The sequence below is a fragment of the Lepidochelys olivacea genome (assembly GCF_965140295.1).
Source record: "Lepidochelys olivacea isolate rLepOli2 genome assembly, chromosome: 3".
Taxonomy (NCBI): Eukaryota; Metazoa; Chordata; order Testudines; family Cheloniidae; genus Lepidochelys; species Lepidochelys olivacea.
This window is the reverse complement of record NC_140413.1, coordinates 103,283,565-103,310,337: the sequence shown is the minus strand read 5'-3', so window position 1 is coordinate 103,310,337 and position 26,773 is coordinate 103,283,565. Positions and strand designations below refer to the sequence as shown.

Here is a 26,773-nt window from a genome sequence, read left to right as displayed (position 1 = left end):
TATACATTTATACAAATAGCATGACCACACTCAATAGATTATAAGCTTTGTAATGATACCTTACAAGAGACCTTCTGCATGAAGCATATTCCAGTTATATTATATTCACACTCATAAGCATATTTTCATAACATCATATGGAGTGCACTGTCACAGATGGTATCCTGGAAAGCAGTGACTCTGAAAAGGATTCAGGGGTCATAGTGGGCAAACAACTGAACATGAGCTCACAGAGTGATGCTTTGCCAAAAAGGGCTAATGCAATCCATGGATATATATATAAGTAGGGGAGTAATAAGTAGGGGTAAGGAGGTGATTTTATCTCTGTATACAGCATTGGTGAGACCAATGCTGGAATACTGCATAAAGCTCCAGTGTCCAAATTTTTGTTAAAAAATTGGAGACGGAGCAGAGAAGAGCCACAAAAATGATTTGAGGACCGGAAAGAATTCCTTATAGTGAGAGATTTAAAGAGCTCCATCTGTTTAATTTATCAAAAAGAAGACTGAGCGGTAACTTGATGACAATGTCTAAGTACCTTCACAGTTAAAGAATACTGGGTACTACAGGGGTCTTTAATCCAGTGAAGAAAAGACACAACAAGAACCAATGGCTGGAAGCTGAAGCCAGACAAATTCACATTAGAAATAAGGGACCAATTTTTAACAGTGAGGGTGATTAGCCATTGGAACGCATTGCCAAGGAAAGGGGCGGATTCTCCGTCCCTTGATGTTGTCAAGTCAAGACTGGATGCCTCTCTGGAAGGTATGCTTTAGCTAAACGCAAGTTATGGACCTCAATATAGGCATAACTGGGTGTCATTTAATGGCCTGTGATCTACAGGAAGACAGACTCAAAAAGCTAATGTCCCTTCTGGCCTTAAAGTCTGTGAATCTATGCATCTAGAAAGGAACACAAACCTGATTGAATTTGTATGTACCTATTTACTGCATTTCTACAGCAAATATGACAATGGCATTTTATGGGAATCACTGCTTTCTTTATACTGAAACTTCTCATGCAGCTTTAAGGCTTTTCTTTCTATATTGTGTCCTGTCATAAAAAATCAATTTAAACCCCCCCCCCCCCCGCAATGGCATAAGTCATTTCAAAGGCTTTTTTCCAGAATATTATCATCTAACCTGGTGCTTTGATAACTAAACAAGAACAGCATTTTTTAAATGACTCAGGTCCCCCCTTCTTTGTATACTGAGGTGGTCCAAATGTAAAACAAGAGCTATCAGCATCATCCTATTGCCTTTTGGTACTTTGTGCCCAGAGCCTTCCTCCCATCCCTGATAGGATTGTTTGTGCACTGCTGCTCCTTCCTGTGCATCTCTCTCTTGCTCTCTCTCTCTCTTTCTCCCTCTCTCTGCTGTTGCTGAACTGCAGTTCCCACTGGAACTTGCACAATCAAAAACAGCTCTTGTCTCCTACACAAGGTGAATCACATCACCTGAAGAAGAAGAGGAGCAAAAAGAATGCACTAGCCTGGTTGCTTATAAAACACGAGGAGCACATCCAGAGGAAAGGCAAGGATTTATGTGAGACCCACTCAGCCAGAGCTTTGCTGCCTGTGGTTTGTGGGCTGTCACTGGATTTTATAGGAGTTTACGTTTATGCGTTTGAGGAATGTTTAAGCACAGCTGATCGCCTATTGCAGCCGAAAGCTGGCAGAGGCTGCTGCTGCTGCTGCAGTAGCTGTTGCAGCAGGATGAATGTGTGACAGATCGTCGCCTGGGCACTGCTTGTGATTCTCCAGTCCTACTCGGGCTTCATTAACTGTCTGGAGAAGAGATACCGAGGATCACAGATGCACTAACTAAGCAGGTGCCACACTGGATCTATCACTGTGTACTCCTTATTGTGGAAAATGGTCAACAAAGACATGAATGGATTCCCAGTCAAGAAGTGCTCAGCCTTTCAATTTTTTAAAAAGAGGGTAAGGCTTTTCTTTCAGTTGTTCTTTCTTTTACATGCCATTGTAAGGGGGAGTCCGTGGAGGAGGAAAGTGTTTTAGTCACTATGTCCTACTGTAAGTGGACACATGAACTCCTAGTTTTACTATACACCAAGAACCATGAAATTGTACACAAAGGGGGGGATTGAATGATGTAAGCAATGTTTGCTGTGGAACGTATATCTCAATCGCAGCTGTACCACAGAGCTTGACGTAATAGAACTGGATATTCAGAACAGAATAAAACACTCTGAATCAGAGTCCAGGGATGTTGCAGCATCTCTCACTCTCTGCCTCCCTCCCCCCACACCCACTTATGGGTTCGACTTGCTCTACACCTTTCATTCACTAGTCTGAAGTGCTGCATTACCCTCTTCATTCATCACTGTGAATGAAGATGCTCATGTGCTCAGCAGAATCTGTCAGTCTATAATTTGCCACATAGCCACAACCTGTATTTACCTTCAAGGCAGGAGGAAAGTATCAGATAGTTTGCAGATCTACAGGACACCTGTCACTTAAATCTCTTGATTTTTTTCCTCTTCTCTTTTGGTTAGTATGGCAGAATGATTGCAGCTCATTTCTTAGGTGAAAAGCTGCAGGGTGCTGTATTTGACTGTTACTGTCCTCTTGAAAATGTATGTCTTAAGTTCGCATCACTACTTTAACAGCATTCATTGTGTTTCCCTGACTCTTTAGGAACACAGTAATGCTCAATCTCCATTCAACTCTGCTTATGGCAATAAAGTCATTTCCGTGGGCAACAAGAATAGAGTTTCTGAATAGACCTGGGCAGAGAGGGAGCAAAGATGCTAAGCATCAGAGACAGGCTGACAGCAGGAACTGGAGAGGAGTTACTGAATGATTAAAAATATAAGCTCTCGCTTTAAAGAAATGAGGTAGCACTAGATAAACTGCTCCATTCATTCATTCCCATTCATTCTCTCTCTGTGTTATGGTCACTCCATTTAACCCTCCCATCAAAGACAGTGAAGCCTTTCCCAACCACTGAACTATGAGCAGAGACCAACAAATTCAAAGTGCATCAAATGGCAAAATTTAAAGGGCAGAACTGGAAAAAATACAAACAGTTTGTCATGGAAAGGCTCATTTGGAGAAAACATATCATTGTTCACATTTGTTATTATTATTAATGATTATTTGTATTGTATTGAGAAATTGTAGATACGGTGCTAGGCACTGTACAAACACAGTCTACAAAAAAAGTCTGTGTCCTAAAGAGTTTAAATGCTAAGTAAATTATTTTTCATACATTTACATTTCATACATTTTTCATCAGTAAGGCTTTCCTGGGATCCAAAGCTTCCAAAAGGTCTATGATAAAAACAAGTATATTATTAAAGGGTGGTGGGGGGGAATCACTTGCAGTTCATATTTGAGTTAAACACTGCCAGGTTGTCTCCTATTTCCCTGTACAGTAATAAGACTATTTAATGTGGGAAGCTTCTGCATCTACAGTCTATGAGGTGGGAGAATTGTCTGTGCAGGATGAACTTATTGCTCCCTGATCTTCAATAAAATTCCCTTAGGAGGAGGTTTTTTTTTTTTTAATGACTGTTGTATCTGTAGAAAATATCCCAGTGAGAGTCTCAGAAAAATGGAATGACAGAAAATTTTCATTGTCAATAACTGAGTGTTTCAATTTATCAGGTTTTATATTTGATACTACTGGTACAAAGACAGATGAGGGCTTTTTAAAAATCAGTAAAACTAATTTAAAATCACAAAGGTAGAAAACTCCATCATTTTCATTGATATGTAAATGTACTTATTGAACTGTCTGTTAACCAGATCATTCCCCATTCACAAAAAGCCCAGCACACAAATATCACTTACAAAGTGCCTGCGTCAGTCCTCGAATGACATGCAGTACAAGGGGAGAAAGCTGCCTGTTCTTAATGTGAATGTGTTGTTGAGAATGATGCAGGCTTACAGCAAATTACCTGCTGCTGTTATGCTGAACTAGCTGAACATACTGTATTTGACTAGCTGGGAGATTGTTAGAGGCAGAGCCAATTCTGTGCCAAACTGGTGTTCTGGACCCATCCTCGGAAGTCTACCAAAGAATGGCAAGGGAAAAATACATGAGACATCTGGGGAAGCCTATGGGTTAAGTTCATTGAATCAAACATGATGTCCTGTTTTTTTCTTATTTATTATTGTTGGGATTTCAGTAGCATCTGGACTGGAGGACCCTCATTGCAAATAATCTAGATCTCTACCCAGAACACAAACCAGAGAGTTTAAAGATTAGGAGAGCTATGGAATACAGGTGACTGGTCAGCTATTCAACATAGAAAATTTTCTAACTTATTTAGAGACAAAACTAACTTTGACCAACTCTCCCATGGTACCAGTACTTTCAAGTTAGGCACTATGTTTCTGAACTTTCTAGAAACCCTGTTGTGTATAGAAAGAGAACTTTAATAGCAGCAAAGGCTTCTGGGCAAGTAGGAAACAAAAAAAACCCTAATTTGTATCAATCTTTGCAGACAACTTTCATAAATTAAAAATTTTCCATACATGACATGCTATGAAAAAGACCCAGATAGACACATTACCCCAGAGAAATGGGATTTGATCTGGAAAAGATGACCAGCAACCTCATAAAGCATGATAAAAGCACATTTTCTTTAAGATACCGTTTCAATAGTACCTCACACCAGTCAGGTTAAGAATATATAGAGACTGAATGGGGATAAATGTTGGAAAAATTGTGGTGAAAGAGGAGATTTTATGCATATATGATGGATATGTCCAGTCATTAGAGAGTATTTGCAATCTGTAACCAAATAACACCAATTGCTGGATATTTATTATCAAATGCTCCTTTAGTAATCCTCCTGGGACTTCCCAGAGGAAATGGTCACACAAAAGAAAATGAAGAATTAAAATCTCATCTGCTATGGCTATTGATAGCCTCTCATTGGAAAAAGAAAAATAGCCCAACCGTAGAGAAATGGTTAAAAAAAAAAGGCGATTCTTATGGAAAAATCAGCACCTCAATTCCATCCATAGCAAAATAGACAGAGGACAGATAGATACTTAGATGTTTGATTACCTTTTATTCAATACTCAGAAAAAAGAAAAAGAAAAAGAAAAAAAGAAAAGGGACACTAAACTATCTAAACTACTACATGCCACAAGGGGCCACAACAGTGGTTCCCTTAACCCACCCAGCAATATTGTTAATCTTTCCAGCTATACTCTTAGCCCAGCAGAAGAATCTGTCCTATCTCGGGGCCTCTCCTTCTGCCCCTCCACCCCCACGAACATGATACAGTTCTGTGGTGACCTAGAATCCTATTTTCGACATCTCCGACTCAGGGAATATTTCCAGCACACCTCTGAACAACATACTAATCCACAGAGACCTCCCTACCAACACTACAAAAAGAGGGATTCTGGGTGGACTCCTCCTGAAGGTCGAAACAACAGACTGGACTTCTACATAGAGTGCTTCCGCCGACGTGCACAGGCTGAAATTGTGGAAAAGCAGCATCACTTGCCCCACAACCTCAGCCGTGCAGAACACGATGCCATCCACAGCCTCAGAAACAACTCTGACATCATAATCAAAAAAGGCTGACAAAGGAGGAGCTGTCGTCATCATGAATAGGTCGGAATATGAACAAGAGGCTGCTAGGCAGCTCTCCAACACCACTTTCTACAAGCCATTACCCTCTGATCCCACTGAGAGTTACCAAAAGAAATCACAGCATTTGCTCGAGAAAATCCCTGAAAAAGCACAAGAACAAATCCGCACAGACACACCCCTGGAACCCCAACCTGTGGTATTCTATCTACTACCCAAGATCCATAAACCTGGAAATCCTGGATGCCCCATCATCTCCGGCATTGGCACCCTAACAGCAGGATCGTCTGGCTATGTAGACTCCCTCCTCAGGCCCTACACTACCAGCACTCCCAGCTATCTTAAAGACACTACTGACTTCCTAAGGAAACTACAATCCATCGGTGATCTTCCTGAAAACACCATCCTAGCCACTCTGGATGTAGAAGTCCTCTGCACTTTATACTTTGCTCTGACATACCCATGCACTGGCTGTTTCTGTCAGAGACATACAGTTAGGTGGGCCACTGGTTTGGTTTGGTAAGGCAATTGCTATACCACTAAAGAACATCTGTTCTTCTCAATACTGACAACATCTTAACTTTTATAAACATAAAGACTTAACAATATTCAGTTCCTGGTGGAAGGTGTGATCCCTTTTATGCTTCAGAACCTAGCAGAATAACAAATAGAATTTGATTCTATCATTTGATAAGGTCATTGCATATTGAAAACTACAAATAAACTATTGAAATTCACCTGGCAGGCCTCCCAGGAGAGATACATTATCCTTCTTCTTATTTACATCTGCCTAAATTGCTACCAGATGGTTTCAATAAGGGCTGGTTTGAGGTATTTGCATTGCTTTCCTCCCCTACCCTTGCCACCTTTTCTGTAAAAAGACTTTGGACAACATCTTAGGACATGTGACCTCATGAAATAATGTAACATGACGTGTAACAAACCAAACAAACAAAAAATGAAGTTTATAGTTGTGCAAATGCTTAACTGTCCATACCAATTAATTATAGGCTGATGATACTGGAAGCTCAGCAAACCCATTACTTTAGAAACAAGAGCAAATGCACATTTATTCAAGATGTGAGGAAGATAAATGAATGATAAATTAAACAGGAAAGTCGCTATCCTAAAGAGAGAGATATCTAGGGAATGTTTTATAATGGAAGTTTATGGCATGAATTCAGGATTGGTGGCTCTGAAATCTGATAGGGGAAACCATATCTATCATCCTTTTTCACTGAGAAAATTTTACATTAATTAATAATTTATGCAAGCCAAAGAGACTTCTCAGAAGGAAAGAAAAATCCCAGCTTCGTGTTTATATGCACTTTTCAAACTGGTATTTATGCAAACTGTGCATTTCTCATTTCGAGGCAGATATTTTGCCTCCCAACACACTGATGGCTTTCTCTACACACAAGCCAGAAGGACTAAACCACAAGCAGCAGCATACATGAAACTGACAGCTGAGCCTAAGATATAGCTCGGGGAGCAGGCTGCTGATGAGGCTGGAGAATTACCTACATGCCTCTTTGCTAACTATCGCCAGTATTTGGGATTACAGTAATTGGGCAGCACCAAAGGCTGTAGCATAAATAGTTACAACAGATTTCATGTGAACTAGTGTTTCTTCGGACAAATTCTGCCAAGAGGACCCCGCTTCTGGTACTCCACGTTCACAGATCTAGGAATCGGTTCCAAGATTAGGCTCTTTAGGATGATTGTGCTTCTACTATTGAAAAAATAAATAAGATCTGAAGCTGAATGTGTCTTAGAAAATGCCAACTCTACAGGACAGCTGCCCATTTTCTTAATTGCTTGGGCCAGTGTAATAAAAGTAAGTAAAGTTTTAAGCAGCTTTCCAGAGAAGATGATCTGGCTGACCGCAAGCCAGATAAGATGTCACTGAAAATCTCTTTCCCATCTCACTTTTTCTGCCTTGACACCTCAGAGGTGCTGAGCATCTGGAACTGGAACTGACATCGGCGGGAGCTGCGAGTGCTCAGTCCCTCTCAGGATCAAGTCCAAATATCTAAGTTTTGCACACAGCAGCTACTGCAGGCACTGTATGTACTAAACAAATGGGACTAGATAAATCAGAACCAAAATATGTCTGAGACAGGCTATTAACTAACCTTTCCTTCAGACAAACAAGCCTGTTTATTAGACACAATGGACCAAATCCTGAAGTCAGTGAGAGATTTGTCTGAATGAGAAGTGAGTAGCAAGTAGGACATTTCATGAGGCAGAACAGGTCAGGTTAGGGCCAGGATGGGTTTTTAAGTCTGCTGCTTAATGTAAAGAATGGAGGTTTTCCAGAGGTAAGGGAAAGGATTTTAAGAAGTTTGAGAGATAACAACTCAAGAGAAAAAGCAGAGCAGGAAAGAAAAAAAGAGAATATCAGAGCAAAAGGGAGAGTGAGAGAAGAAAGAATACAAGAGGGGGAAGCTTCAGTCTCCTTTTTCTATCTCCATCTTCCCTTCCTTCTTCTTCTTCCTCGTTCAGAGCTCTTCATAGTTATTCTACCATTTCGAGACCTCATTGTATATGAATACCAATGGAATAATGAAGAGGTGCAGATTTCTTTGATTTCTTCAAGAACCTGCTTTGGTTCATTCCCTTGAAGACCAGATTAGATATTTCTTGGATCTGAATAGCACCTTGGTCTCCTTCTCTTTCATGTCACGGGACTTACTGAGGAGGATATGTATCTAGGGAGGTGGTGGTCATGAGTTGTCTATGTCTTCTGCCAATAGATATAACTCTTTAAAAGGTCATAGAGCCTGGGACAAAATTCTTGGAGTAGCTCTTCCCTTAACATAATGATATCACTGCTATCACAACTCATCTCAACACGCTCGGCACTGGTTGCAAACCAGGGCAACATGTGACTCTCCAAACAAGTTCTGGATGGGGAGAACAAAGTGAGAGAGCTCTGATCTCTAGCAGCTTGTGTCAGAAGAGGTGGTGCAAACCATGGCACTGCTTCAGATGGAAAACAGGCAGCAACATCTGATCCCCTGAAAAAATCAATGTGATTCCCCTGCCACACTGTGAAAGTGATAAGTAATCTGCAGGAGCTGGTGAGAGCTAAGGGTTTGTAGTACCTTGATGCATATACTCCTCCATAGGTTGGTATTAAATTTAGTTTTATTGGATGATAGAAGCCAAGCCATTCAGTCAGATTGGTTGGAGGTTGGGTCTCTGCAGACAAGAGTCAGGGAACTGATACAAAGGGGGAAACTTTCATCCTTCTGACTAGTAGGATCAAACACGCTCTGACGCCAGGGAGAAAGGCCTTGCCAGAGCACATGGAAGGAAAGCAAACACATAAGTAGAAAGCTTCTGCAAATGGGAAAACTGTGTTGATTAAAAACAACGCTACAGCAAATTAAAACCAAACAAAAATCTCCCCAAAGGACTAATATTAAAATGTGCCAAACAGGCGAGAAAATTCAAATGAATAATAGAAAGGCTTTTATTAAATAATTATGTTTTTATTTTTACTGTATGTGTGTACAGTTTACACATCATACAGTGGCAGGTGCATCTCACCATGTAAAGGGTCTATGTAACACAACATTGAGTGAAAATGTCTGCAGCTTTAGCTTTAAAATGAGTCCATGGAAGGCTTTTCATTTTTGAATGTAAGATGCTAAATAAGAGAAGACCAGTGATGGCCCACACACAGGCTGTTATAGTGTCTGAGATTGGCACTGCTGACCAGCAGAAGATATGGCCATGAAGGGAAGGTAAAGACCTTTCCAGTCAGGGGCTGTGATGTTGGAACTCTCTCCTCCTTGCCTATTCTCTGTAGCACATTTCTAGTTTTCTTCAGGACAGGGCTCAGGACATTTTTAAATTGATTCCTACACTGGGTCTCAGGCAATCTGTGTTCTCTTCCTGGTTCTGCCACTGATCTGTTGTATGATCCTGGGCAACTCATTTAACATAAGAGCAGCCATACTGGGTTAGACTAAAGGTCCATCTACCCCAGTATTCTGTCTTCTGACAATGGCCAATGCCAGCTGTCCCAGAGGGAATGAACAGAACAGGTAATCATCAACTGATCCATCCCCTGTTGCCCATTTGCAGTTTCTAGCACAGAGGCTAGGGACACCTTCCCTGCCCATCCTGGCTAATAGCCATTGATGGACCTATCCTCCATGAACTTATCTAGTTCTTTTTTGAACCCTGTTATAGTCTTGGCCTTCACAACATTCTCTGGCAAAGAGTTCCACAGGTTGACAGTGTGTTGTATGAAGAAATACTTCCTTTTGTTTGTTTTAAATCTGTTGCCTATTAATTTCATTTGGTGACCCCTAGTTCTTGAATCAAAGGGGTAGTCATGTTAGTTTGTATCCACAAAAACAACGAGGAGTCCAGTGGCACCTTAAAAACGAACAGATTTATTGGGGCATAAGCTTTTGAAAGCTCATGATTTTATAGACTTCTATCATAACTCCCCTTAGTCATCTCTTTTCCAAGCTGAAAAGTCCCAGTCTTATTAATCTCTCCTTATATGGCAGCCGTTCCATATCCCTAATCATTTTTATTGCCCTTCTCTGAACCTTTTCCAATTCCAATATATCTTTTTTGAGTTGTGGCGACCACATCCGCACGCAGTATTCAAGATGTGGGCGTACCATGGATTTATATAGCGGCAGTATGATATTTTCTGTTTTATTATCTATCTCTTTCTTAATGATGCCCAAGATTCTGTTTGCTTTTTTGACTGCTGCTGCACCGTGAGTGGATGTTTTCAGAGAACAATCCACAATGACTCCAGATCTCTTTCTTGAGTGGTAACAGCTAATTTAGACCCCATCATTTTATATGTGTAGTTGGGATTATGTTTTCCAATGTGGATTATTTGGCATTTATCAACATTGAATTTCATCTGCCATTTTGTTGCCCTGTCACCCAGTTTTCTGAGATTCTTTTGTAGCTCTTCGTAGACTCTGTCCCTCAGTTTCCTTTCCCAAGCTTTGTCTGCCTAGACTAGAAGCTCTTTAGGGCAGGTATTGTCTCTTACTGTGTGTCTGTACAATGTCTGACACAATGGGGCCCCAATCTTGATGGGAGCTTATAATAATAAAAATTTGGTTGTGGGGTCGGGGGGGGGGGGGTGTGAGAGAGAGAGAGAGAGAGATCTGGTGGGTTTGGGAGGAAGTGTTAGCTATGTTCTTTTTATTTCATTTTCTGCTCTGGATTTATATTAATTAGCCTCTTTTGCCTCATTCATTAATTACTGTGTACTAATTTTTGCTGAGGCACTAAGAGGCCTTCAAATTGTGGCAGAGAGAAAAACAAACAATTATTATTAAGCCACATTCCAAAGTTGAGGAGTAGCTGGCAGATTCTTACATAGGCTGGGAAGTGCTGTTCTTTAAGGAGCAGATATTTCAAAAGGTCTCAGCACATTGAAAATCTGGCCTAAAAATCTGTTAAACCTTATGAGCAATCCCAGAACTAGAGAAAGAAAAGATGGCTCTTTCTGTATCCTTCTGGTGCTAATATGGCCTCACATTTGTCTAATGAAAGAATGGAAAGCTTTAACAAGCGTAATGGTAACTAAGTTGTAATAGTTTAAAATGGGAATTCAATTAATGATAAGTAATTGGTAGGTTTTATACTGATAATGTAAATGGCTTTTCATGAAGCCATTATGCTTGGCTGACAAACTTGGCTAAATCACCCAAATCTTTGGGTCCATCTTTCCTGTACAGTTAATGATCAGTTTAAAAAAAAAGTCACCAAAGGAAAGAAAATTAATAGTTCACCCTAGATTTGGTAAAATGGGCTGGCCTGGTTGGAGTTTTGGACTGAATCTCTGTGTTGAGACAGTCACATCAGGAGTGTTGCTACACATTAGAACAAAATCGCTACTGGATTTCTCTGTATGGAAGTTTTTTGACTAGTACCTAGACTGCACGACCGTGATCAGTGCAAAGAAAAGGAAGCTGAACAGAAAGATAATAAGAAAGTAATGGAGGGAGGACACACTGTGATATAAAAAAAAAACTATAATAAAGTTAAAGACACTGCTGCAACTGAAGATACATAGTTGGTAGAATGCCCAGTGTTAGGAACTTTAGGACCTGCAGCTAATAATTATGAACTGTGGTGCATTTCTTGTTTAAACTTTCAGAAAATTGCCTTCCCCTATAAGAATCCTTGAAATTAAAGGTTGTGTCGAATATTTAAATAATAAAAATGATTATGATAATAATCATTCAGTATATGGTGCTCAAAAAAAATCACCTCTCCCCTTTAAATAAAGGCAAGATCTCCATTAAAAGTAGGGGTAAATTCACCCACAAAAGGCCTGATCCAAAAACCATTGACATCACTAGCAGTTTATCCACTGACTTTAATGTGCTTTGGATCAGATACTTAAGATTATCACCTATATGCCATTGTTAGAATGTACCTCTAAATCATTTTTCCAAATGTGTTTCAATCTCACTCCTCCATTCTGTTGGCACTGCCAGAACCAAACTGGCTGACTGTGTAATCCATGATCTGATGCAATTGCATGGAGCCTTGGAATTGTGTTGATAGATAGATTTTAAATGCATTTATTTTGCCTGAAACCTGCGTTAATAACTACTCACACAAAGTCAGAATTTGCCTTGACTAATGAGCTCAAAGGAAATGCAGAAAAAGCACCTATAAAATGCTAACTAGTATTGAGCAAGCAAGTAATGATGGGGTAAAATGGGGGATTATCCTACCTGTATGTGAAGAGCACCCCAGTAAATCTTTTCAGGTAATTTAGCACATATGTAACTCCTGTGCATAAAATCAAAGGAATGCCAGTAATCAGCTATTTTCAGAACCAACCCCCTTTGCTATACATGCTAACAAGCCTGAGGTGAGATCAGGAACAAGCCTTTAAAGAACTCTAGGTCTGGGTTTATTTTATATGGGAGTTGGATATATTTTATAATTTCTGCCACTCCATGGGCAGATGTTCCCCTCCATAATGACACATACTGAATTAATTTACTCAGGTGCTCACTTTCATCTCAACCAAATCCTTTTAAATTAATCCAAGCTGATTTAAAAGATGAACAAAGGGAAAGGAAGGTGTAAAGCGAGCTTCTTTTCTTTAGAGCCAGGTTGTTTCAGATTTCACTTTCAGGCCTGCTCAGAATTCTCTCTCTCTTTCTCTCTCTCTCATATTAAGCAGCATTTGGGCTTTGTTTTCAAAAGATTTATTCTTTAACCAGAGAAGGGTACTAATCAGTAGGTTCACATGCTTATTCAGTAACCTTGTTCCCAGAGGGATATGAAGCAAATGAATTGGTTTCCCTAAGGATTGAGGCCAGGGTAACTGTACTCCCTTGCTGTTCATCATCAGGCAAGTGCTCTGACTTTATTGCTGAAAAGGTATTTGGTTTCACGGTAATTTAAAAGAACTGAACAATGCTGATGCTTCCATTCTCTCCATGGAAGTAGGGCTTTTGATCCATCCACTATTTATATTTCTTCAGTAGCTTCTCTACCAAGTTCATAGTCCCTGGTGTTGCTGCTCTTTTACAGCCATGTTACCAGCCTCCCCAAGCAGCGGAGCTCCCCACAGGGACCTACATGTGGTTGGGGAAAAAGAATCTTACCCTTGACCTAGAGCCAGGGCATAGCACCGCTGAGTCACCCCACTGTGGCGGCTGCTGCCAGCTCCTGGGCTTCATTGGAGTGATGTTGAGTTACACCAGCTGAGGATCTGTCCAACATTGTACCTAACTCGCACCTACAAACTAAAGTATGTGCATGGCATGAGACGCAAATGCGCCTCTACCCCCTCCATGGCCATGAAGTTTCCCCCCCTGCAGCAGAACCAGCATGGTTCCACTGTGCAGGAATGGAGTGGGATTTGTGAAGCCTGCAAAGGGACGGCATCTTCTTATAAGTCAGAGAGCCCAGCTCCACGGGGATTCCTCTTGTGCTGTCACCTGGCGGTCAGCCCTGGGAGAAGAGCAGGAACAGTGTTGACGGATTCGCCACCAACCCAGCCATTGACCCCTATAGTATGGGAGCAGCAGCTGCAGTGCAGCACTTCAGAGGTTCCACGGTGGGGGCTGGGGAGTTCCTTCCACTGAGAATTTCACTGCACAGCCTGGCTAGCTGAACTGCACAGGATCTGGGCCAAAATAGGTAACTGTTCTCTTTCAAACCTCCTTTCACTTCTCTTCCTGCCCCAAACAATAGGATGATTTTTCATACTCTATGGTATGTGCAGCAATTCCTAAGCACAATGGCGTGAGTTCAGTATGGGGCTTATATTGGACCCCGAGCTTTGTCTGAACGCTGCACTTGTTCACATGTAATGTGTTCGGTGAGGATAATTTACACACTGGTCTCATTGCCTCTGGGCTCGAGGATGCTAGGTGGAAAGGAGACTCAGAAACATTTGTGAAAAGTTTTTTTTGTGGTTGTTATCAAAGTAATATTTCATGTAGTGTGTCACTTAAGTGCCTCCCCCAGAGCAGGGTCTCTATCATTACCAAGCCTCTCTGTGAAGTAGGAAGCCAATCGTCGGTGCAAGCCTCAGGAGAGAGATTCTCAATTCATTACCCTGGACCTATCTTTTAGCTGGTACATTTCAGTTTGACAGTGGTTCCTCAGTGCATAATAGCAGGGGTTCCCATGCACTTGGGGGAGATGGGCTATGACTACAGTTTTGATAACAGGATTCTAAGAGTTGATTTATGTTGTTAGATGCTTCCTTTAACATACTTAATGCTGGTTCCTTCTTGAGTCCATGGCCTATACAATACACTCTTCTCTAGTCCTCTCAAAAGGGAAATATTTCTCTTTTTAGATCCATATGCTTCTTTATTCCATATGCTTTTGTTTCTTCTATTCCACTTCAATTTAGAATGGATTATTGAGGGAGCAAAGGTGATTCCTGTGGGATCTCTTAGCATAAATGAATTTATTCTTTTCTATTTAAGATTCTTTAAGAAACTTTGAGGGGAAAAATACATATGAAACATTTTGAGACTGGATGTTCCATTCTCTGGCCATCCAGGATATTTTGTGTCTAAACTGTATTATCTGTCCATTTTGGATTATAAACTTCATTGGATAAGAACCAGGCCTGCCTCTCTTCTTGTACAGCTCTGAACACCCCAACAGTGCTCCATAAATAAAATATGTAAACAAATCATTTTCTGCCCACTCATGTTTCTTCTGTTCTTCTTGATTTCCCCCCTTTAATGCTTAACTCCTGGTCCCACCCAGTTAAACAGGTTGTGCATTGAGTAGGGCCATAGAGGTCCAGGGAACAGACTGTTCCTTCGGAGTCCCAGGTTGGTTGGTGGATCCATGTAGCTCTTGATACCAAGTTCTCTGAGGTGAATGGCAGGACTCGCATTAACTTTGGTAAGACCCCAAGGGTAAAGTCAATGGGACGTAAGCACCTAAGTCCCATAGTCACCTTTGAAAATAGGAATGGACTTAGGATCCTAAGTCACTTGTGTGCTTTTGAAAATGGTACCGTTAGTTACAAGCTCCCTTCCCAAATCAACAACAATAAGTTTAAGTATGAGGTTTGATTTCCTTTGTTTCACTGACTTCACTTGCATACCTGAAAGCTATCCAATCCTTTTAAAAACCTGGGTAACTTGTCTGTCTCAATCATTTCCTCCGCCTCTTTCCCTCTTTGCTGTTTTGTTTGTTTCAGCTAAATAACTCTTTTGGCAAAGTGGGCCGCTGCTTTCCTATTTCCTTCACACATTGACATGGAGTAAAATACTATTTGAAGACCATGAGGACTGTGAAATCATTCAGCTGCCAAATTGAAATCACATGTCTGCCTACCAGCAGGGTTTTCAATGAGAGGATATTCTTCCTTGATGTAATACACATTGTTTAACTTAATCAACCTTGACCTTCTAAAATGTTGGCTTGCTAAGAAGAAAAAAAATTGTTAGCACCAATGACGTTTACCGAAACGACTTTGGAAATTTTGTTTGCACAGATAGAAAAAAGCTGAGCATGTGGAATACGGGAGTCAAAACAAGCTGCCTCAGGGCTCGTCTACATTACACAGTTAGGTCGACCTAAGGCGGCTTCTGTCAACCTAATTATGTCAGTGACTAAACTACAGCCTTCCTCCTGCTGCTGTAAGTGCCGTACTACACTGACATAATAACTCCACCTCCATGAGAGGCGAAAGGTTTATGTCCGTGTAATTAGGATGAGGCAGTGTCTGTGTGGACCTTATGTTACTTACATCAACTGTCTTGTCAATTTCATTGCAGAAGTCATGAAATTGACAAGAAAGCCCAGCTCCCCTGGAGAGCTGGGCAGCTGGACCCTGCTCCCCTCTGGGAGCTGGAGTGAGGGCCCAGAGGGGAGCTGAAGCTCAGGTGGCTTCAGACCTGTTCCCAGCTGGGAGCTTGGGTGAGAAGCCCAAGCAGCCTCCTCACCCGCTCACTGCCTGGAGCCAGTCAGCTTTGTCAATTTCATGGCAACTGGCTCCAACTCCCTGGTGGTGAGAAGCCCTGGGCAGCTTTCCCCAGCTCCCAGTGAGGAACAGGGAGGTGAGACGCCCTGGGTAGCTTCTCCCTGCTCCCGGCGGGGAACAGGGAGCAGGTGGGGAGCAGCCTGCCAGGAGCCCGGGAGCCTGTGGGGCAGCCAGGGTCCCGGCAGGGAGCTTCCAGCAGAGCTGACAGACTGGGTTCTCAGTTCCCCACACTGCCCTCTTTGGTTGGTGGAAGCGCTCCTAGTGAGGACACACATCACTGAACCAAGGAGGGTAGTGTAGACATGCACCACTGCAGTAATTATTGCGGTGACAGTAATTTGACCTAATATAGATCAACTTACATTTGTAGTGTAGACATAGGCACCGACTCCACGCATGTTCCAGGGCTGGAGCACCCACGGAAAAAAAATAGTGGGTGCTTAGCACCCACTGGCAGCCAGCTCCCCTCCTCCCTCCCCACCCCTCCACCCCCGAGCCTCCTGTCTACCAGCAGCCCTGACAGTCAGCTCCTCTCCCTCCCTCCCAGCTCCTCCAGCCCGCCACGAACAGCTGTTCTGCGGCACACAGGAGGTGCTGGAGCGGGGGGGGGGGGGAGGCGCTGGAATGGGGCGCACTCAGGAGAGGGGGAAGAACTGGGTGGAAAGAGGCAGGGTGGAGCAGGGGCAGGAAGAGGTGGGGTGGGATGGGGGCTTCAGGTAAGGGGGGGTTGGGGGCAGGGCCTGGGGTGAAGAGGAGGGGTGAGCACCACCGGGGCCCAGAGGACGCTGGCGCCTGTGAGTGTAGACATACCCTAAGTCACCGGCATCCCAAAACCAACAGACTAAACATATGGGAGACTCCAGCCCTGAAGCTGATGAGTCATTGTCGGTGGCTTCCACTTCAGCTTGTGTTTCCAAAACAAAGATTTTTATTTTAATAGTCCTGAAAGCATATGCAGGCCCATTGAGAATAAAAATGCTCAGAAGTATACTTACTGTGGTTTGTGACCATGCCCTTGAAAAAATACCAGCCTAAGAAGAAGGAATATCATGTAAACTGAAGAAGTCTTTGTTGTTCTCGTATTTTATACGTGTGTGTGTGTGTGTGTGTGTATGTTGCATCTGTTGCTACATTCTTGCCAAAGACTTTTTTTTTTTAAAGGAAGGACTGTTAATGAGTGATAGCATGTAATGTGGCTTTTCTCCTATTAACTTGTTTTTTGTCCACTTAGCCGTCTTTAATGAGCAGCTCTCTCAAAGGGATATAGTTAAAGTGTGAAGAAAAACAACTTGTTGAACCATTTATTGATATACCAGGCAGCTTAGAGAGGTGCGAAAGAAAGTCTTTATGTTTCACTACTTGAAGCATCTATTTTACAGGTTATGTGATTTTGGAGGCAGAGAGGATTCTTGTTATTTGTTGAGTCCTTGGTATACCAAAAGTCAGCATTTTGATGGGGAGTCAAAACAGAATTAAAATTCAGGGCAGACAAAAATGTGACTAGAAAGTATTAATATATATTCTATTGTTCTGGGAATGCACATAAGGTCACATCAAGCTCTGTATCAAGAAATACCACAAACACTACCTCTCCCTTTCATATCTACCAGCCTCCACGCAGATAGATTTCTTCACAAACGTGAAAAGGATGTCATGCTCATGATTCTTAACCATCCAACAAATTCAAACCTAATAAAGTCAACTTATTAAATAGCTTCAGCCTCTCTGCACGCAAGTTTTGGGGGAAGGTTGTGCTGTGGAAGTGTCTTTACAAATTGTTCAGACTCATAAATGCTTTTCTGCAGTGATAGGTAAATCTCAAATGGTCCCTGCACCCATGAGTTCACACCTGTCAGTACACATGTTGGAAATAGTTAAGAAAAAGATAGTGAATGATCTTCAGAAAATTAATCTTCTTTGGTTTTATATGACATTGCCAAGCAAATCAATTTAACTTTTCCTAAACAAAATACTGAAAGGTACTGTAGAAGAAGCCTTATGGTCCGTATATCTCAGAGCATTCTTATCAGCTCAGCAGCAAAGGTGATTAGCAATTGGAACAAAGTACCAAGGGAAGTGGTGAATACTCCATCTCTTGCTGTCTTCAGAGCAAGGCTGGATGCCTTTCCAGGAGATATTCTTTAGCCAAACACAGTTTATTTGGCTAAACACAGGAGTAAATGAGTGAAATTTTATAGCCTGTGATATACAGAAGATCAGATTACATGATCTAATAGTCCCTTCCAGCTTTAAAGTCTATGAATCGTTATGATGATATAAATGCCTGATCTTGTATAACAAATCTATCCTTTGCAGTTTTGGAGAGCAAGAGAAGCAGCATTAGGTTCAAACTAGGAGAACACCCAAAATGTCCTTTGTGCGTCTCATTATGACAACACTTTTCATCTAACAGCGAACGATTGGAGTTAAATGATGTTTTATACTGTATCTCACAATTCATCATGTTCTGCATGCATTATTACATAATACAGCAGCAAGTATTATTATACTGCAATTATATTTTATCTTGAAGTGCTATTTCAGCCAAAACTATTGAAGGATGCAAAAAATGATTTGTTGCAAGTGATAATCTGAAGAATGAATTTCAAAAGGAAAAAATACAGTGATAAATGTATATTGAAAAATATGAATCAACCACCTTTGCAACCCCTCACTTCCAAGCACTTCTTGGCTTCAGCTAGAGTATCTGGGCCTATATGTCCACACAATTACATAGTTATTATAGGTTTCAGAGTGGTAGCCTTGTTAGTCTGCATCAACAAAAAGAACGAGGAGTACTTGTGGAACCTTAGAGAATAACAAATTTATCTGAGCATAAACTTTCGTGGGCTAAAACCCACTTCAGCGGATGCATGCAGTGGAAAATACATTAGGAAGGTATATATACACCCAGAGAACATGAAAAAATGGGTGTTGCCATACAGTTAAGATGAGCTATTATCAGCAGGAGGAAAAAAAACTAGGTGACTACTAGAAGGCTTCCTAAGTTTGGGCACTTTTGGTTCCTTCAGCTTCTTGAAGTCACTGTCTACAGGACAGGCCCAACAAAGAAAGTAACGGAACACCACTAGCCATCACCTTCAGCCCCCAACTAAAACCTCTCCAGGGCATCATCAAGGATCTACAACCTATCCTGAAGGACGACCCATCACTCTTACAGATCTTGGGAGACAGGCCAGTCCTTGCCTACAGAGAGTCCCCCAACCTGAAGCAAATACTCACCAGCAACCACACACCACACAACAGAACCACTAACCCAGGAACCTATCCTTGCAACAAAGCCCGTTGCCAACTCTGTCCACATATCTATTCGGGGACACCATCATAGGACCTAATCACATCAGCCACACTATCAGAGGCTCGTTCACCTGCACATCTACCAATGTGATATATGCCATCATGTGCCAGCAATGCCCCTCTGCCATGTACATTGGCCAAACTGGACAGTCTCTTCGCAAAAGAATAAATGGACACAAATCAGATGTCAAGAATTATAACATTCAAAAACCAGTCGGAGAACACTTCAATCTCCCTGGTCACTCAACTATGGACCTAAAAGTGGCAATACTACAAGAAAAAAACTTCAAAAACAGACTCCAACGAGAAACTGCTGAATTGGAATTAATTTGCAAACTGGACACCAGTTTGAATAAAGGCTTGCATAGAGACTGGGAGTGGATATGTCATTACACAACGTAAAGTTATTTCCCCATGTTTATTTTTCCCCCTACTGTTACTCACACCTTCTTGTCAACTGTTGGAAATGGGCCATCCTGATGATCACTACAAAAGGTTTTTTTTTCTCCTGCTGATAATAGCTCACCTTAACTGTATGGCAACACCCATTTTTTCATGTTCTCTGTATATATATATCTTCCTACTGTATTTTCCACTGCATGCATCCGATGAAGTGGGTTTTAGCCCATGAAAGCTTATGCTCAAATAAATTTGTGACTCTAAGGTGCCACAAGTATTCCTCAGTTATTATAGATTGCTGTGGGATCTTTGTATGAAAGATGCTGTATGAGTGGTAGTTATTATTACAGGCAGGACTTTCGGAGTGCCCAGAAGAATAGAGGTTAAAATGAATATTACGTAGGTACAATGCTCCGCTCATATAATACAGAATAAGAAAGAATATACAAACAACCTAGGGCCCTATACAAAGGATCTGGGGTTGTGTTGTTCATGTTGTCTTTATTAGATCTAGATTTAAAGCAATTTGTAACCTGGTAGCCTGGAAAGATTAGGCTAGCGCACATACATAATACAGACTGTTTTGTTTTGTTTTGCCTTTCAGGTAATACACATAGCGAGGGTATCTGCAGCAACAGTGTTATATATCAATATGGACAATTAATCTATTGTATTTTCTCCTACAGAAGCAAGTCCTGTCAGTGCTTGCTATTGATCCAAGAAACTCTTACCTGATTACTAAAGTTTAGTTAGGTTTCAGAGTAGCAGCCGTGTTAGTCTGTATTCGCAAAAAGAAAAGGAGTACTTGTGGCACCTCAGAGACTAACAAATTTATTTGAGCATAAGCTTTCGTGAGCTACATTTCACTTCGTCAGATGCATTCAGTGGAAAATACAGTGGGGAGATTTATATACATAGAGAACATGAAACAATGGGTGTTACCATACACACTGTAACCAGAGTGATCACTTAAGGTGAGCTATTACCAGCAGGAGAGCCGGGGTGGGGGGGGAGGATAAACACAGAGAAATAGTTTTACTTTGTGTAATGACCCATCCACTCCCAGTCTCTATTCAAGCCTAAGTTAATTGTATTCAGTTTGCAAATTAATTCCAATTCAGCAGTCTCTCGGAGTCTGTTTTTGAAGTTTTTTTGTTGAAGTATTGTGACTTTTAGGTCTGTAATCGAGTGACCAGAGAGATTGAAGTGTTCTCCGACTGGTTTTTGAATGTTATAATTCTTGATGTCTGATTTGTGTTTAGTTTAGTTAGTTATTTATTCAGTGAGACAAGAACCCACTGAGACAATCACTTATTTTCAAGGAGAATGTGAAAAAAGCTTTGAGTGGGTACTTTGTATGCTTACATTTCAGACAAATTAGCAGCTCAGCAAGAAGGCCGCTGAAGTCAGTAGAACCAGAAGAGTACTATATCTAGATGAACCTAAGGCACTAATGCTTTGTCCTGCACCATTGTCCTGCACCATTCAAGTCAATGAGAATTTTCCCATTGACTTGACTGGAAGCTGCATCAACCCTAAGAGCAAAGCACTGAAGTGTGTCACTATTATTTATTGTTAGTTTTATTACTGTAACACCTAAGTGTAAAGCTCTTCATTGTGCCTTAAACTCATGCTTCAGTGGTTTACTGAATAGGAAATTACTTAAACCCATGCTTAAAGCTAGGTGTGGGTTTTAGTGTTTTGCTGAATCAGACCCTAGAATAGTAATATATCTTGCACTTTTCTTATATACATAGCTACCTTTTTGACCTTACATTCAAATAATTTTATATATAGATATAAAGTAACATGATATGCTACTTCTTAAACTTTTCAAATATATTTGATTTCTGCCTTGGCTGAGCTCCATAAACTCCTTAATGCCAAAACATTGAAAAAAATCAGTTAAACATCTTGTTCTGAATTAAAAACATGCAATGGATGTCTTCACGTTTACACTACAACATGGCCTGGGGTTGCCCAGAGTGATTAGACAAAATGGAACAGATCTTCAACTAGAGTAAATCAGCATCACTTCACTGACTTCAATGGAGCGATGGTGATTTATACCGGTAGAGGAGCTGACCCAATAGCTCTAGGGCAATTTACAACTATTTCAAACTCTTTGCTAGGCACCAGCCCGTCTACCTGGAAATAGATCACAGGTAATATTTTCAAAAAAGGAACAGTAATTAATGAAAAGAGGATTGAACAAATCCAGGCCCTGTGGTTCAACACTAGCTCTCACATTTTTCAGCAGATTGTATGCTGTGAAGGGGACACCAAAGCATCTCAAAAAGGAAACCCTCACTTGCACTTAGGTAATCCACATATACCTTCATGTTTTAATAAAACAATACATTTTAGTAAATTATTATTAATAGTATTTACTTATGACAGTAGTACCTAGAGGCCACAATCAAAACAAGGGCCCTATTTCTCTAGGCACTGAGGAAACTCCTGCAAAGAGACGTCCCCTACCCTTTAGAGCTAATAGATAAAATAGACAAAGGATAGGAGGGGAAACAGAGCCTGAAAGAGGTGAAATAACTTGCCCAAGGTGCTACAGGAGCGCAGTGGCAGAGCCAGCTGTAGAATTCTAAGTCTCCTGATCCCTAGCCCATTGTCCAAAATGCCTCCCATAACACCTCGTTTGCCTGCATCTCTCAACCCAGTTGACATGAGATATATGTTCTCCCCCAAACATGCTGTCTCTCACATGCATATCATTTCCTGGTGCATATTTGGAAGGCCCAATTTTTAATGAATCTGAGCCATGTTAACAATACTTCTGGCCTGAATAGAAATGCTGGTGTCAAGGTTCCTTCCCCACTCTGAACTCTAGGGTACAGATGTGGGGACCAGCATGAAAGACCCCCTAAGCTTATTTTTACCAGCTTAGGTTAAAAACTTCCCCAAGGTACAAACTTTGCCTTGTCCTTGAACCCTATGCTGCCACCACCAAGCATGTTAAACAAAGAACAGTGAAAGAGACCACTTGGAGACATCTTCCCCCAAAATATCCCCCAAGCCTTACACTCCCTTTCCTAGGGAAGGCTTGATAAAAATCCTCACCAATTTGTACAGGTGAACACAGACCCAAACCCTTGGATCTTAAGAACAATGAAAAAGCAATCAGGTTCTTAAAAGAAGAATTTTAATTAAAGAAAAGGTAAAAGAGTCACCTCTGTAAAATTAGGATGGTAAATACCTTACAGGGTAATCAGATTCAAAACAGAGAATCCCTCTAGGCAAAACCTTAAGTTACAAAAAGATACAAAAACAGGAATATACATTCCATTCAGCACAATTTATTCTATCAGCCATTTAAACAAAAGGAAATCTAATGCATTTCTAGCTAGATTACTTACTAACTTTTTACAGGAGTTCTGAGCTGCATTCCTGATGTGGTCCGGCAAAAGCATCACACAAACAGACGAACCCTTTGTTCCGCTCCCTCCAGCTTTGAAAGTATCTTGTCTCCTCATTGGTCATATTGATCAGATGCCAGCGAGGTTATCCTAGCTTCTTAACCCTTTAGAGGTGAAAGGGTTTTGCCTCTGGCCAGGAGGGATTTTATAGCACTGGGAACAGAAAAGTAGTGACCCTTCCCTTTTTTATGTAGGGCAGCTGGACTCTACAGTTGGGCCTCAGCCCACTTTTTGTAATGCAGCCACAGAGAATGGCACCTGATAATTACTAAGGGGGATGCTCTTCATTTACTTTCTAAAATAAAACGTGATTCGTAATAAATAAAGTGATGCATTACAGAGTTTTGAAGAAAACAGCAGTTTGAGGTGCTCTGACAAACTGATTCTATTGCAGAGTTACTTTTCCCATGGGACATAACAAATTAAATGACAAAGCCAAGTAGAGAGCAGTGATAAATCTCCGTTTGGACATTAATCAGCTTCCCTCTCATTTACCATCTTCTATTTAATTAGCTGACTGTATGCAGTTTGAACAATGAACCTTTCATTCAACAATCTCCATAACTGTAATTTAAATGGATTTCCTGAAAGTTGCCCTCCAGGCTTCAGGGAGAGGATTCCAAGAGCTCTGTGAACACTGTACGTCTTATATAACGGAGGAAAATTCAAATCCTGCTCTGAGTTGTAATTAGATAATGCCCGGAGAAGGGAGGAAAGAATCAGATGAACTGCAACTGGAGTAGGAGAAAAGTGCATTTGATATCACTGGGATACAAAGCTAGCACACAGGCAGCATGAGATGACAATTAAGGCATTAGATACTGTCTGGTAGGAAGATGAATATTCATATCAGAGACACTGCAATGAGACTCTGTGGAGGAAGCAGTAAGCTGACTGAGAGGTATAAAAGGCAATGAGATGATACAAAGAGGAACATGCACCAGTACTGGGAACCTTGACTCTGTAAAATTCCAACCAACACAGCTAAAGCAGTTTTTTCAGTCCCACCAAAAAACTGTCCAGCAGCCCCCCATTCCTTGTTGTCTTAGGGAAGCAAATTGTGAAATACACACTCACTGGGTTCAGGTGGGTTTGTACGTGCTACTGCTAGGCCATGGCTCCACTGCCACGGTCCATGCTACTGCAGCTACGCTGCTATTTATACTCACCCTGGCTTGATGGGATCTAGTGCAAGTGTGTGTACGTGGGCAGGGGGATCACACCCATAGCTCGTAATGTAGGCAGCCTTAGTGTACAGAGTAGCTGTCGTTGTGTATTCTGATGCAATGAGACTGCAGAGACCAAAGGTGGTCCTCCATTTTGGAAGATGGGGATCTGGACTGGAGGGGATAGGACAGTGGCTGGCATCCTCAACTCCCACATGCATATCATCCTCAACTCCCATGCATCCTCAACTCCCATTCTTTTCAGCACCCCTGAAAAATGGAGCCCTTTGCAGACAAGCCTGTGGGCTAAAGGCAGGCCCAACAAACAGGCCAGAAGGAGTCTTAAGGAGCATCATTGTATCAATACTCCCCAAACCCAAGGATGACCCCAAAGACCACCGTGAAATACAGTAGTAACAATTTAGTAATGGCACCTGTGGGAGCCCAGTAGAATGAGGGCAGCTGTAAGTGCTAGGGTGCTCTGTAAAAGAAGTTGATGTTTCCCTCATGGAAAACACTGCTTGTGATTACAGTAAATTGGACTGATTTATAAATTAATACCTGTCTACAGTAGAAAGAGTGCTGAGTTAACTGATGCCATTGACAGCTGAACCATATTACATTAAAAGCTATATCTGTTTACTATTACATAAGAGGAAAAGCCAAGAGTGGAAAAAACCTGGAATTTGGCAACCTCATTTAATCACATCTGGTAATATTCTAGTCTGAGGGATTATCGCTGCTGGATAGCAGGCTTTTAGAAAGTAGATCAAACAAAGAAACTAGAGCAAGCTAGACTCAGAAAATAAAGAGTCTGATTTATTTATTTATTTTATTTATAGCTGTGTGTTCACCTTTCAGGAAGATTATAAATATACTTGACAAAGGTGTGTTTGGCACAATTCCTTTGGAGTAAAGATTTTGTTTATGTCAGGGTTAGAACAATTCTAATTCAGGTTAGGGTTAGTGATGGCTGACTCTCAAAAGTTCAGGTGGGGATCAGGTAAACATCCAGGAGCTTAGATGCTTATGCGAAGTTTGCCAGAACTATCTGTACCTTGAAAACCTGGCATAAGTAAGATTTTCTTGTGAAAAGTATGTCAGTTCTGCTTACAGAAATACTGCAAGAACAGCTTTTGGCAAGCTATTATGGCATTTCCTGTTCCAGCAGACCTTGAGGTGCAAACACATTACAAAATGTGAGAAGGAAGTTATGTGCAAGGTTGGTTCTGACAGGGGATGAAGACTCATTTGTTCAATATCTTCATAAATGATCTGGAGGATGGTGTGGATTGCACTCTCAGCAAATTTGCGGATGATACTAAACTGGGAGGAGTGGTAGATACGCTGGAGGGGAGGGATAGGATACAGAAGGACCTAGACAAATTGGAGGATTGGGCCAAAAGAAATCTGATGAGGTTCAATAAGGATAAGTGCAGGGTCCTGCACTTAGGACGGAAGAACCCAATGCACCGCTACAGACTAGGGACCGAATGGCTAGGCAGCAGTTCTGCGGAAAAGGACCTAGGGGTGACAGTGGACGAGAAGCTGGATATGAGTCAGCAGTGTGCCCTTGTTGCCAAGAAGTCCAATGGCATTTTGGGATGTATAAGTAGGGGCATAGCGAGCAGATCGAGGGACGTGATCGTCCCCCTCTATTCGACATTGGTGAGGCCTCATCTGGAGTACTGTGTCCAGTTTTGGGCCCCACAGTACAAGAAGGATGTGGAGAAATTGGAGAGAGTCCAGCGAAGGGCAACAAAAATGATTAGGGGTCTGGAACACATGAGTTATGAGGAGAGGCGGAGGGAACTGAGATTGTTTAGTCTGCAGAAGAGAAGAATGAGGGGGGATTTGATAGCTGCTTTCAACTACCTGAGAGGTGGTTCCAGAGAGGATGGTTCTAGACTATTCTCAGTGGTGGAAGAGGACAGGACAAGGAGTAATGGTCTCAAGTTGCAGTGGGGGAGGTTCAGGTTGGATATTAGGAAAAACTTTTTCACTAAGAGGGTGGTGAAACACTGGAATGCGTTACCTAGGGAGGTGGTAGAATCTCCTTCCTTAGAGGTTTTTAAGGTCAGGCTTGACAAAGCCCTGGCTGGGATGATTTAACTGGGAATTGGTCCTGCTTTGGGCAGGCGGTTGGACTAGATGACCTTCTGGGGTCCCTTCCAACCCTGATATTCTATGATTCTGTGATTCATTGGTGTGAAGGGGATTGTTTTATCAAATCATTTGCTCTATCTTTTGCTAATTAATGTTAAACATGTAGGGCAACATTGGGCAAGTCTCATAGATTTATCATGTGAAAGATGGATTCCATATAGATCACACAGTGAGATCAAGCAAGCTTCATAGATGACCCATGTCATCAGAACATAAGAATGGATATACAGGGTCAGACCA

General features: G+C 41.5%; 2 protein-coding genes across 2 annotated transcripts in view; one reads left to right on the top strand and one right to left on the bottom strand.

Annotated features, from left to right (window-relative positions):
* The window catches only part of LOC311517926 (uncharacterized protein), a 40,877-nt gene extending 23,718 nt beyond the window's left edge, over positions 1-17,159 (bottom strand). The window contains exon 1 of the mRNA XM_084623221.1: positions 17,049-17,159. Coding sequence (XP_084479347.1) covers positions 17,049-17,064 — 16 coding nt within the window. The 5' untranslated portion in view covers positions 17,065-17,159. The remainder of the gene's footprint in view (positions 1-17,048) is intronic.
* Positions 1,859-26,773, top strand: part of SGK1 (serum/glucocorticoid regulated kinase 1) — a 125,669-nt gene continuing 100,754 nt past the window's right edge. The window contains exon 1 of the mRNA XM_084623220.1: positions 1,859-1,942. Within this exon, the coding sequence (XP_084479346.1) occupies positions 1,874-1,942 (69 nt within the window). The 5' untranslated portion in view covers positions 1,859-1,873. The remainder of the gene's footprint in view (positions 1,943-26,773) is intronic.